The sequence below is a fragment of the Erinaceus europaeus genome, chromosome 7 (assembly GCF_950295315.1).
Source record: "Erinaceus europaeus chromosome 7, mEriEur2.1, whole genome shotgun sequence".
NCBI classification, from domain to species: domain Eukaryota; kingdom Metazoa; phylum Chordata; class Mammalia; order Eulipotyphla; family Erinaceidae; genus Erinaceus; species Erinaceus europaeus.
Window position 1 is genome coordinate 13,691,563 of NC_080168.1, and position 12,919 is coordinate 13,704,481.

General features: G+C 49.5%; 1 protein-coding gene across 4 annotated transcripts in view; it reads left to right on the top strand.

Annotated features, from left to right (window-relative positions):
* INPP5D (inositol polyphosphate-5-phosphatase D) overlaps positions 1 to 12,919 on the top strand; it is a 116,585-nt gene that overhangs the window by 89,457 nt on the left and 14,209 nt on the right. For all 4 annotated transcript variants that reach the window (XM_060193805.1, XM_060193808.1, XM_060193806.1 and 1 more), the window contains 5 exons: positions 959 to 1,040; positions 3,798 to 3,887; positions 7,116 to 7,229; positions 9,122 to 9,204; positions 12,334 to 12,421. In XM_060193805.1, the coding sequence (XP_060049788.1) occupies positions 959 to 1,040; positions 3,798 to 3,887; positions 7,116 to 7,229; positions 9,122 to 9,204; positions 12,334 to 12,421 (457 nt within the window). The remainder of the gene's footprint in view (positions 1 to 958; positions 1,041 to 3,797; positions 3,888 to 7,115; positions 7,230 to 9,121; positions 9,205 to 12,333; positions 12,422 to 12,919) is intronic.

The window sequence follows — 12,919 nt, forward strand, 5'->3', positions numbered from 1 at the left end:
AGGGCCAGGTGTAGGGAAGAAGGAAAGTTAGCAAGTGCTGCTGGTTTGGGACAAGAAGCAAACTATTTCCCTAAGGAGAGTCAGACTACCACACTGCCCACAGAGGGACCCCAGACTCAGTATTTGACTGATTCCCCGTGGGCTTTATAACATCACTGCATCACCTGGGTTCTGAAGGTCATTTTCTAAATGTTTATTTACTCTTGTTTATTTATTTATTCATTTACATATTCATTCCCTTTTTGTTGCCCTTGTTGTTTTATTGTTGTGGTTATTATTGTTGTTATTGATGTCATTGTTGGGTAGGACAGATAGAAATGGAGAGAGGAGGGGAAGACAGAGACGGGGAGAGAAAGAGAGACATCTGCAGACTGTCATTAATGTTCGGGCCTCCAGCAGGCCGGGCTAGCTTCGCAGCGGTAGACAGAGACTCGTGGACACACGGCTAGGCCGGGAAGCTGTATTTCTTTATTCACGAACAACGATTCATAAACTAACCCAAACTAATCACCACACAGATCTGTCCCGCATCCTTCTCCCCCGGCCACTCTGCCAAGAACCCCAGCACTACATAGCATAGGGGGCGGGGAGAAAGTGAGGCGCGAAACTAGCAAGGGCCAAACCAATTCTCCCAGAGGCGGGGGGAAGGAGACCAAACCTATATGAAACATACAACAGCAGACCTGCTTCACCACCTGTGAAGCGACTCCCCTACAACCGGACTCGAACCAGGATTCTTCTGCCGGTCCTTGCGCTTTACACCATGTGCAGGTTGAGCTTTGAGGCTAATGACAAGGGTATGCAGCCACCTGGTGGGGTGGGCAGGGCTGTGAATCTTGTGAAGAGCTCACAGCAGATGCAGCCACGGGTTGGCGCCCCGCATCCACTTCACTGCTGTGACCCCACCTGCGTTCAGAAGTGCCCAGGGTTTCAGACAGTATGTGGCTTTGGTTCATAGATGAAGTACAACCTGCCTTCCTGGTGTGACCGGGTGCTCTGGAAATCCTACCCACTGGTCCATGTCGTGTGTCAGTCCTACGGTGAGTGGAGGTGGGCTGGGTGTCTGTCTGTCTCTCTGTTGGTAAGTGGGAGAACTTCCTGCAGCCTAGTCCTGTGATCTTTGTACTACTGAAAAGTAATCTGACTTTATTTCTTTTGGCAAAAAAAAAAAAAAAGCTTCCTTGGGTTGGATTATACAAAAGAGGTGTCTTTATAAGTCAGAAAATGGCCCAACATTGGAAATCCATACTGTTGGATCTGTGTGTATCAGAAGAGATTCAAAGACACTTTGAGGGGGCTGGGCAGTGGGGCACCTGGTTGAGTGCACACATTATAGTGCTCAAGGACCTGGGTTCAAGTCCCTGGTCCCCACCTACGGGGGTGGGGGAGGGGGAAGCTTCACAAGTCAAGTGAAGCAGGTCTGCAGGTCTCTCTCTCTTTCTCTCTCTCCCCCCCCTTAGTTTCTCCTTGTCAAGTAAAATAAAATTAAAATAATGAAAAGAAATGACCCCTCGGAGTGGTAGATTTGTAGTGCCAGTACCAACCCCAGCAATAACACTGGTGGTAGAAAAATAAATAAATAAAGTTTTTTAAATGAAAAAAAAAAAGAATAAAGACACTGAGTCAGGCTGGTGAGACAACAGTGAGCTGCTTTGCATGTGTGCAATCCAGGTTCCAGCTTGGCCCCACAGCAATGAAGGAAGCTGTGGTGCCATGTCCCCTCTCTCTCTCTCTCTCTCTCTCTCTCTCTCTCTCTCACTCCCTTACTCCCTCCCTCCCTCCCTCCCTCTCTCTCTCTCCCTCAACATTCTAGTAAATCATGATGGAGATGTTATGAGAAGAAATTATCAAGGGGATCAGGCAGTAGCACACCAGGTTAAGCACACATAGTACAAAGCACAAGGATCCTGGTCCAAGCCCCCAGCTCCCCACCTGCAGGGGGGTCGCTTCACAAGTGGTGAAGCAGATCTGCAGGTGTCTATCTTTCTCTCTCCATTTCTGTCTTCCCCTCTTCTTTCAAGTTCTCTCTGTTCTGTTCCAACAGCAACAACAAATGGAAAAAAATGGCTGCCAGGAGCAATGGAGCAGTGGATTGGTAGTGCAGGCACTGAGCCCCAGAGGTAACCCTGGAGGCAAAAAGAAAGTAAAGGAAGGAAGAAAGAAAGGAAGAGAGAGAAAGAGAGAGAGAGAGAGAGAGAGAGAGAGAGAGAGAGAAAGGAAAGAAGGAAGGAAGGAAGGAAGGAAGGAAGGAAGGAAGGAAGGAAGGGAGGGAGGGAGGGAGGAAGGAAAGGAGAAATTATCGATTTAGATAAGCAGAGACAATTCCTCATTACCTGGACCTGCTTCTCCAGTCACTTGTCCTGTTGTCCCGATTCATTGAGAATGGGCACAACCACAGTGAGTGTCTGAGGACGTGGAACGCCTCCCTGACAGGACTGACCTTGTCCCCAGCAAGCGCCTCACGCAATGAAGTCTCTTGCTGCACTGAACTCCAGCCAGCCCCGCCTCAGCTCCTCACAAATTTATTTCATTTATTCTCTTTTTTTTCCCTCACTTTTTAAAAAAGTGTTATTTACTTGATAGAGGCAGAGGAATCATGCTTCACTAATCTTGAAGCCTTTCCCCTGCAGGTGGGGACCAGGGACTTGAACTTGGGTTCTTGTGCACTGTAACATGTGCACTCAACCAGGTGTGCCATCACCCACCCCCCTTTATTTCCTATAAGACAGAATTTTATCATCTACTTAGAAACCTGAAAGCGTTTCTTCAGTCTCATTCTGTGCATGCATGTGTGCGTGCATATGATGCTAGGACTCAAACCCACAGTTCCACACATACAAGGCATATCCTCTACCACAGAGCTGATCCCCTAAAACTCAAGCCTTCAGGGAAGATAGCCTGGGCACAGTGAAGGAAACAGCACCAGGCTTCCACAGAGCCCATGAGGGTGTTCTGGAAAGTGCAGACTCCTGAAACTTCTGGGGCCCAGGAAGTGACCCCACAGTAAGGGGCTTAGCCATCTTCTGGGCAAAATGTTAAATCCTAGCTCCACATGGGACCACCACAACCCAGCGCTGTGTTGTCTCTGTCTGCCTCTGACTGTCGCTCTAAGTGAAATGAAAAGGTCATCCCAGAAGCACTGGGACTGCACATTTGTGAGGCCCTGGAACAGCAAAATAAAAGTAAAGAAAAAGAGAAAGGAAGGAAGGAAGAGAATGGAAAAAAAAAGAAAGGAAAGGGAAGGGGAGGGGAGGGGAGGGGAGAGGAGAGGAGAGGAGAGAAGAAAAAAAAGAAAAGAGAAGAGAAGAGAAGAGAAAAGAAAAGAAAAGAAAAAGGAAGGAAGAGAAGAGAAAAGAAAAGAAATGAAGAAATGCAATAATGCAACATGGGAAGATAACATAATGGTTCTGCAAAAACACTTACTGAGGCACTTAGGTCATAGGTTCAATCCCCCACACCACCATAAGCCAGAGCTGAGCAGTGCTCTCTGTCTCTCCCTTTCTCTCTCCCTCTCTCTGTCTCTCCCTTTCTCTCTCCCTTCCTCTCTCTCTCTCTCTCACTAAAATAAGATAAATAAAATATTTAAAATAAAATGAGGAAAGGAGGGAGGGAGGGAGAAAGAGAAAGAAAAGGGCAAGGAAGGAAAAAAGGAACAAAGGAGAGAGAAAGGAAGGAGAAGGGGAAGAAAGCACCGTGACTCCAGGAAGTTTCCATGAAGCTGCTTTCTGCCTGCCCTGCTGGCCTGGCTTGGCAGGAAGCCTCTTCCTCCCCCTCAGACCTGCTCTCTGCCCCCACAGGCAGCACCAGCGACATTATGACCAGCGACCATAGCCCTGTCTTTGCCACATTTGAGGCGGGTGTCACCTCCCAGTTTGTCTCCAAGAACGGTAAGTGAGGGGTGGTCCCGTCCCCCGCGCTCACCAGGATGGGCCATGTGTCCTGCCTGCCCAGAGCTGTGGGATCTCTGAGGCCAGGCCACCGCGGCCCTTGTGCTCTCTGTTCCTTGTGTGGGCACCCAGCTCGGCACCTGGCCTTGTCACCTGGTCAGCACCTGGTCACCTGGCCTGGATGGTGCCTGAGCGTCCGCCTATGCTGGACCTGACCTGCAAGAAAGGTGAATGGACTGTAGCGCAGCGGGTTAAGCGCAGGTGGCGCAAAGTGCAAGGACCGGCATAGGGATCCCGGTTCGAACCCCGGCTCCCCACCTGCAGGGGAGTCGCTTCACAGGCGGTGAAGCGGGTCTGCAGGTGTCTATCTTCCTCTCCTCCTCTCTGTCTTCCCCTCCTCTCTCCATTTCTCTCTGTCCTATCCAACAACAACAACAACAATAATAACCACAACAATAAAACAACAAGGGCAACAAAAGGGAATAAATAAATTAAATTAAATTTAAAAAAAAAGAAAGGTGAATGGAAATCAGAGTGAAGTAATGCAGACTTCAGGGTGCCACGTAGCTCTTGTTGTTGGTTTATTTGGCTTTTGCATGGAACCCAGGATCTCACACATACAATGTGTGTGTGTGTGTGTGTGTGTGTGTGTGTGTGTGTGTGTGCAGTTAGTCTTTTATTTGTCATGTGTTCTTTCATCCATGAATATAGGAAAGGGTTTTTTGTTTTTGCTTTTTTAAAATTTTTTATTTATAAAAAGGAAACATTGACAAAACCATAGGATAAGAGGGGTACAACTCCACACAATTGCCACCACCAGAACTCCATATCCCATCCCATCCCCTATTAGCTTTCCTATTCTTTATCCCTCTGCGAGTATGGACCCAGGATCATTATGGGGTGCAGAAGGTGGAAGGTCTGGTTTCTGTAACTGCTCCCCTGCTGAACATGGGCATTGACAGGTCGATCCATACTCCCAGTCTGCCTCTCTCTTTCCCTACTGGGGCAGGGCTCTGGGGAAGCGGAGCTCCAGGACACATCGGTGGGGTTGTCTGTCCAGGGAAGTCTGGTTGGCATCATGCTAGCATCCGGAACCTGGTGGCTGAAAAAAGAGTTAACATATAAAGCCAAACAAATTGTTGGCTAATCATGAACCTAAAGGCTGGAATAGTGCAGATGAAGAGTTGGGGGTCTCCATTTTGTGGATAGCTAGTAGGCTTATTTTAGTTATATTCCAAAGGGCCTGTGACTATACTAGTTTCTTTTTTTCCCTGAGCCTGAAATCTGATATGCAGGTGGATCCAAGTTATTGTCTGGAGGAGATGATGCCATGGCTGAAAAAAGGACCAGAAAGCTGGATCAGGGAAGAGAGTAACTCCCAAATATGGGAAAGATGTATAAATATTGTTGACTGTAAACCCCATCGATTTGATCTGATCTGGGGCCCATATTCAGCTTAAGAGCCTATGTAACCTCTGCATCTCTGTAGAGCTGAGTTCACATTCTGTGGTCATGAGTAGGAATGTTCCAAACTGCCCCGGTTTTAGTACCCATCTTCCTCAGTACCCATCTTCCAAAGCTAACCTTAGCAAAGCAAGGACTATAAAAGCTGAATAAGGGCAAGAGACTGACATACTTTAATGATGACTCTTTAGTCACTATCAGGCCACCCCATCAGCTGGGGCCCTAGTCAGGAAGTCCTGAGATTCCCAAACAGACATGATGGGCCTAGATCTCAAATAGATCCCTCTCCCCAATATTACCAGTCATCTCTATCAGGAACATCACAATAGACCCCTTTGTGGGCCCCCATAGGACCTTGCCCTCAACATGGATCATTAACGGTAGAGGATGTTCCACCCTTTGAAGGGAGACTGGACAACATATTCTATGCACACACATAATTCTTATGACCTACTCCAAGCCCCTTCCCTCACTTTTTTTTCCTTACAAGAGCGCTGCTGGGGATTGAACCTGAGACTTTGGAGCCTCAGACATGAGAGTCCTGTTGCATAATCATGCTATCTCCCCAGCTGCCCCCCCCCCCTTTATTTTTACCAAAGCACTGATCAGCTCTGGTGATGGTTGGTGCCAGGGATTGAATCTGGGACTCTGGCATGCAAGTTATGTGTGTTCTTTCCCCAGCTCTGTAAATTACTTTTCAGTCATTGAAATAAATAGAGTAGGATAGTAAGGGGCCTGGGGGGGAGAGTACATAGATCAGGGGATGCCAGCTTTCAGCTGTGAGGTGAACACCAAAGTCATACATCAGTGTTCAACCAGGTGTGCCACTGCCCAGCCTCTCATGGTTTTATCTTTGTTGTTTAATACTTTATTTTTATTTAACAAGAGAGAAATAGAAAGAGAGAGAGAGAGAGAACAGAGAGTGCTGCTCAGCTCTGGCTTATGGTGGTGCTGGGGCTGAGCCTGGGCTTTAGACTTCTGTAGTGAAAGTCTTTTGCAGAACCATCACAGGACAGATCCCGCTCAGCTCTGGCCGAGGGGTTGCAGAGGATGAAAGCTAGGACTTCAGGCCTGCATGTTGCATGTCCTGTGCTCACAGCTGTGCTGTCTCCCCGGCTCCCAAGAACAGACACTTGTGTTTATGGATTTCTTCTCAATAAAGCTGGGGATAAAGAAAAGGAGAGGAAGAATGGAGGCCAGAGAGTGAGGGGAAGGAGGGACCCGGCTCCCCAGCGGCTCAGAGCTCATCCGGGGCCCAGGTGCTGGTCCCGAGCAGAAGAATCAACTAGTTAACAGCAGCATCAGCAAGCTGGAGCTCTGAGCATCTCCAGAAGGGCAGAATGGAGTGTGGATGGTGGGGTCTGGGGATAGGGACCCCTCTTGCCCTAATTCAGAAAGGCTGTGGATTTGGACATTGATCTTAAGCCATCCCACAGGCCCTCTGGGCTCAAAAAAAAAAGAAAGAAAGAGAGAGAGAGAGAGAGAGAGAGAGAGAGAGAGAGAGAAAGAAAGAAAGAAAGAAAGAAAGAAAGAAAGAAAGAAAGAAAGAAAGAAAGAAAAAGGGAGAGGCTGAAGCAGTGGGTTAAGGACCTCTAGGCCAGTGGCCCATAGCCCTTCCTCTGCCCTCCCCACCCAGGAACCATCATTGAAATGCTGGATGGGATTCAAGCAGAACCCCCTTTCCCCCAGACTCTTTCTCTCTCCTGGGCCCTAAGGGTGCTGGTTTAGATGGCAGACCCCACTCCCCCCTCCTCCCCATTGCAGGCCCCGGGGCTGCTGACAGACAAGGGCAGGTGGAGTTCCTGCGCTGCTACGCCACCCTCAAGACCAAGTCCCAGACCAAGTTCTACCTGGAGTTCCACTCAAGTTGCCTGGAGAGTAGGTGGCAGGTCAACAGCCTGGCGGGCCACTGGGGAGTGGTGGGGGGGAGTGGGAACAGGGGACAGACCAGGCTGGCTCATAATTCAGCCCCTGGGGGATGTAGCACCTCATCCTCCTTCCTCTAGGAAGGACTCCTGGATGGGCCTATTGAAAAAGGCTGAGGAGTAGGGCTGAGGGTAGGGAGGATACCTGAGGACAGCCAGGTACTGGAATAAAACCTGCCAAGTATAAAAGAAAAAAATGGGGCGGGGCCAGTGCTGGGTAGTGGCACACCAAATTACCATGCACAAGGTCTTGGGTTCGAGTTCCCACTCTCCATCTGCAGGGGGAAGCTTCACAAGTGATGAAGCAGGTCTGCAGACACCTCTCTCCTGATCTCTGTCTTCCCCACCCCCCTCAGATTCTCTCTGTCCTATCAAAGAAAACAGAGGAAAAAAATGTTTAAATGGTTGCCAGGGAAATAAATGTTGCCATTCATAGTGCCAGCACTGAGGCCCAGTGATAACCATGGTGGGTAGGATGGAAGAAAGGAAGGAAAGAAGGGAGGAAGGAACGAACGAAAGGAGAGGAGGGAAGGAAGGGAGGGAGAGAGGGAGGAAGGAAGAAAGATAGAGAAAGCGAGAGAGTGAGGGAGAGAAGAGGGCTGACACAGGATATCTTACCGGGGAGGGTGTCTGCCTTGCCATGTGTGTGCCCAGGGCTGCCACGTAGAAGCACGGCAGCACCAGAGGAACCTCTGGTGTCATGGGCTCTCTTTCTATCTGAAATAAATGAATGACAGGATAAGCTATGCAGCAGTGAAATTAAACATGTGCGAGGCCCCAGCACTGCAAATAATAATAATAAAAGGCAATGGAGGTTAGAAATCTGGAGTCCTAAGACCCCAACAACTTGCAGTGCCGTTGCTCCAGATAGAGGGAGCAGCAGCACAGAGGGGCCCTGCAGGGAAGGGGACAGGCAGACGGACAGATTGTACCACACATGGGGGACCCCAAATTGGGGTTCTGACATAGAGTAAGGGAGGGGCAGAGTGCTGTCCTTCCCTGAGGTTCTCTCTCTCCCTCTCCTTCTCTCTGGTGGTCAAGAGCCTCAGAAGCCTCTAGAGGTAGATAGCTGTCCCAGACACACTGTGTTCAGGAAACATCCATTTAAGCAGCATGTTTGGACAAATGGCCCAAGCGTTCCTGGTAGGTTGGGCTCTGTGCTCCCAGCCATCCTCACTGAGCTGGTCTGGAGCCTGGAGTGGCTGTGGGGACAGAAGCTCCAACGGAGGACCATCATCTGTGATGTTTCCAGAAATAGGACGCTGCAGGATGCCCTCCAGCTCAGCTGGGCTCAGTCCTCTCTGTCTCAGCTCTCTCTGTCTCTCTCTGTCTTGCTCTGTCTCTAGCCCAGCCCTGTCAAAAAAAAAAAAGGGTTTCTGTGGGGTGTTTTTTAACAAACTCTCCAGATATTTGCATACATTTCTATGGAAACGGTGTGTTAGCTGAAATTAGCATTTCCAAAGGCTGCAGGCTTGAGTGGCTTGGGGACCTGTCACATTGTGGAGCCAGTGATGTGAGGGTGATATGACACTGGCTCTCTGCTGCCTGGCTAGTGGCAGAGAAGCAGGGCTTGGAAGCTCTTAGATTTTTCTGAAAACTGTTAGTTCTGGGTTGGCTAACGGCCACCCATGATGCCCAAACAGAATCCTTCAAAAAGTCTAAACTCAAGATGATGGGGAAACAGACCCCCACAGATATAAAAGGAGGGGAGGGTGATGTTCCCTGGTCTGGAGGCTCATGGAACGGCGGGGGGGGGGGGGGGGGGGCGGGGGTGTGTTCCCCAGGTGCCCTGTTCACCTCGTTCATGCTCTATTTCCTGAAAACCAGCCTCATGTCCCCTCTCAGGTTTTGTCAAGAGCCAGGAAGGAGAGAATGAAGAAGGAAGTGAAGGCGAGCTGCTGGTGAAGTTTGGGGAGACCCTCCCCAAGGTAACGGGAGAAACAGATGAGTCTCTGGAGAGGGTGTTGCGGTGGCCACTTGTAGCCCCCCTGGGGGGTGCCTCCCCAGGGTCCACTCTCAAGAGGGGAGCGTTCCAGGAGGTGGACCCAGAGACACTCGCTCCTCACTCTGTGAGGCTAGGAGAACCTGACCCAGGCTTTTCTGGGCAGAACACCCCACAAGCCTCCCCACTCAACTGCAAAGGTTGATCCCATTGCCAGAGGAAGTGGGTCTTCCTGCACCTGCAGTAAACACCCTTTCTGCCCTCCTCACTACACATCTTCCTGCTCCGTACAGCAGCCCATGGCCGGCAAGAGGGCGGGAGGAAGGGGTCTCACCTGTGCGTTAGAACTCTGTGCACAGTGGGGAGGGATGTCAGGTTGTGTGACAGTCCCAGACTGTAGATGTGAGTGCTCCTGCACACAGCAGTCCTCCCTGTGAGGCCAAGTCAAGAGCTCAGCTGGTATGGGTGCCAGCCGGGAGCCCTGGAAGTTGCGAGATCAATCCTCAGCACCACCACAGCTGAGCAGCTCCTCTCTCTCTCTCTCTCAATCTCTCTCTCTCTCTTCCGTGATAAGACAAATCCTTAGGAGTCAGGTGGTAGCTCACTTTGCTGAGTGCACATGTTATCATGCACAAGACCCTGGGTTCAAACCCCTGGTCCCCACTTACAGGGGGGGAATTCATGAGCAGTGAACCAGTAACGCAGGTGTCTCTCCCTCTCTATCTCTCCCTCCCCTCTCAATCTCTCTTTATCAAAATAAATATTTTGAAATTAAAATAAATCTGGGAGTCGGGCAGTAGCGCAGCGGGTTAAGCACACGTGGCGCAAAGCACAAGGACCAGCGTAAGGATCCCAGTTCAAGCCCCCGGCTCCCCACCTGCTGGGGAATTGCTTCACAAGCAGTGAAGCAGGTCTGCAGGTGTCTTTCTCTCCCCCTCTCTGTCTTCCCCTCCTCTCTCCATTTCTCTCAGTCCTACCCAACAACGATGACATCGATAACAACAACAATAATTAAAACAAGGGCAACAAAAGGGAATAAATAAATAAATATTTAAAAAATAAAAAATAAATAAAACAAATCTTAAAAAAAATAAAAGGAGGGAGACCTCATATTTACTGGGTGTGTCCGAGAACCATCCAGCAAAGAGCCTACAGGAAGTTGGGGGCTGGGATGAAATGGAAGTTCTATACCTGCCACTTACTGAGTCACGTCTCTAAGCCCAAAGTCACCCCAGGGCCCCACTGAGAGTAGACACAGGCCTCCTACCCAGGATGGGCCTGGTTCTGGGAGGGCCCTGGGGGCCAGGCACAAGAAGTGGGGGGCTGGCAGGCCCCTTCCCTGGTCCCACTGAATGTGCATCTCAGGCCCTGACATTGGGGCTTACAAAGGAGACCTTTAGGGGCAAGCATGTTCAATGTTCTACTCACTGCATTACCTTCTGGGCTGCTCTTTAAAAAAGGTCTATTTTATTTATATCATATGAGGGAAATTGTTTCATGAGGGAGAGAGAAGTCAGAACACCACTTGAGTACAAGCAGCACTAGGGACTGAACCAAGAGCCTCAGGCATGCAAGTCCTGTGCTCCACCAGCTGAACTGTTGTCCTGGCTGCTCTTTTTAAAGACTTGTTTATTTATCAGAAATAATATCCTTTAAAATTGTTTATTTATTGTTTATTTTTGATAGAGTCAGAAATTGTGTAGAAAGGGCGAGAGAGACACCTGCAGCACTGTTTCACCACTTATGAAGCTTCCCCCTACAGATGGGAACCAGGGGCTTGAACTCAGATCCTTTCACACTGTGACACTCAAATGGGTGTGCCACCACCTATTCCCCCATCCTCTTTTTTTCCTTTCTTGTCATCCAGCTAGCTTTTTCAGATACATATAGATGGCCTGGCACTGCTTTGCCCTGTGCACAACCCCGAATCAAGCCTGGCCCCCACTGTGCTAAAGGAATCTTAAGTGCTGTGCTGTCTTCCCCTCTGTCCCTGTGTCAAAGTTCGAGTGACAATAACAACAAAAAGGAAGAAACTGAAACAGAGATGGGGGCCAGGTATTGTTGGACTTGGTGGAACACACATGTTACAGTGAGTAAGGGCCAGGGTTCAAGAACCAGTGTTCAAGCTTCTCCCCTGCACAGATGGTAAAGCAAGGCTGCAGGTGTCTCTCTATCTTTTCCCTCTTGACTTCGTTCAGTCTCTAACTTATTATCCAATAAACTAAATAGAAGGGAGGGACGGAGGGGAGGAATGAGGAAGAAAGGAAGAGATAACAGAGAGAGAGATACAGGCTGGCTCTACCTGGGTAGACATGCATGGCAAAACAGGCACAGTTCCAGGTGAGCTATCTTACAGGTCTTGTTTGTTTGTTTGTTTGTTTAAGAGAGAAAGACCAGGGAGTTGGGTGGTAGTGCAGCAGGTTAAGCACAGGTGGCACAAAGAGCAATGACCAGTGTTAAGAATCCTGGTTCAAACCCCCGGCTCCCTACCAGCAAGGGAGTCGCTTCACAGGCAGTGAAGCAGGTCTGCAGGTATCATCTTTCTCTCCTCTTCTCTGTCTTCCCCTCCTCTCTCCATTTCTCTCTGTTCTATCCAACAACAAATGAGATCAATAAAAACAACAATAATAACTACAACAATAAAAAAGGGAGAGAGAGAGAGATAGGTGGTGGCACACCCATTTGAGTGTCACAGTGTGAAAGGATCTGAGTTCAAGCCCCTGGTTCCCATCTGTAGGGGGAAGCTTCATAAGTGGTGAAACAGTGCTGCAGGTGTCTCTCTCGCCCTTTCTACACAATTTCTGACTCTATAAAAAATAAACAATAAATAAACAATTTTAAAGGATATTATTTCTGATAAATAAACAAATCTTTAAAAGGGAGAGAGAGAGAGACCAAAGCACCTTAGGCACAAGTAGGGTTAAGGATCAAACCCAGGACCTTCTGCAGGCACTCCTACACTCTACACTGAGCCCCTCCCTGGCCACTCCTTCCTGCTTCCTTGAGTTGCAAAGCAGAGATCCCAGGTGACTTTGTTTAGTCTCAATCACCATCCGGGCTGGTGGGCCACCACTGTGGCCCCCTCACCCCCAAATCCTGCCCTTTCTCTCTGCAGCTGAAACCCATCATCTCTGACCCCGAGTACCTGCTGGACCAGCACATTCTCATCAGCATCAAGTCCTCCGACAGTGATGAGTCCTATGGTGAGGTCCCAGGATGGGGCAGTGTGCTACAGGGTTCTCAGGGAAGGGAGGAACCACCTGCCCCTCTTTCCCCCATCTGCCCTCCTCCCTCCAGAGAGTCATCCTTTGCTTCTGGAAGGAGCCTCCCCTCTCTTCTGTGTCAGGTGCTCTGCAGGTGTTGATTTAACCCCTCCAATACCCCCACCAGCTAGCCACAGTGACAACTGAGACACAAACATCAAGTGACTGTCTCAGGTCACTAATCAGCTGAGCCCTCACTGGAACCCGGGTCTGCCCTACTGTGTTCTGAGACCCCAGCACCAGGCCACTGGGGTGACGCCAACTTCTGTGAAATCTTCAGCCTGTCCAAGGCCTCAGCCCAACACCAGGGTGACCCCTGGATCTTGTGCTGAGTGGCCAGAGTATGAGGTAGTTACCAAGTGCTTTCCACTCCAAAGGATGGTTAATGGAGATGTGAGGGTTGGCACAAGGAAACAAGTATAATCCAGGTGCTGGCAA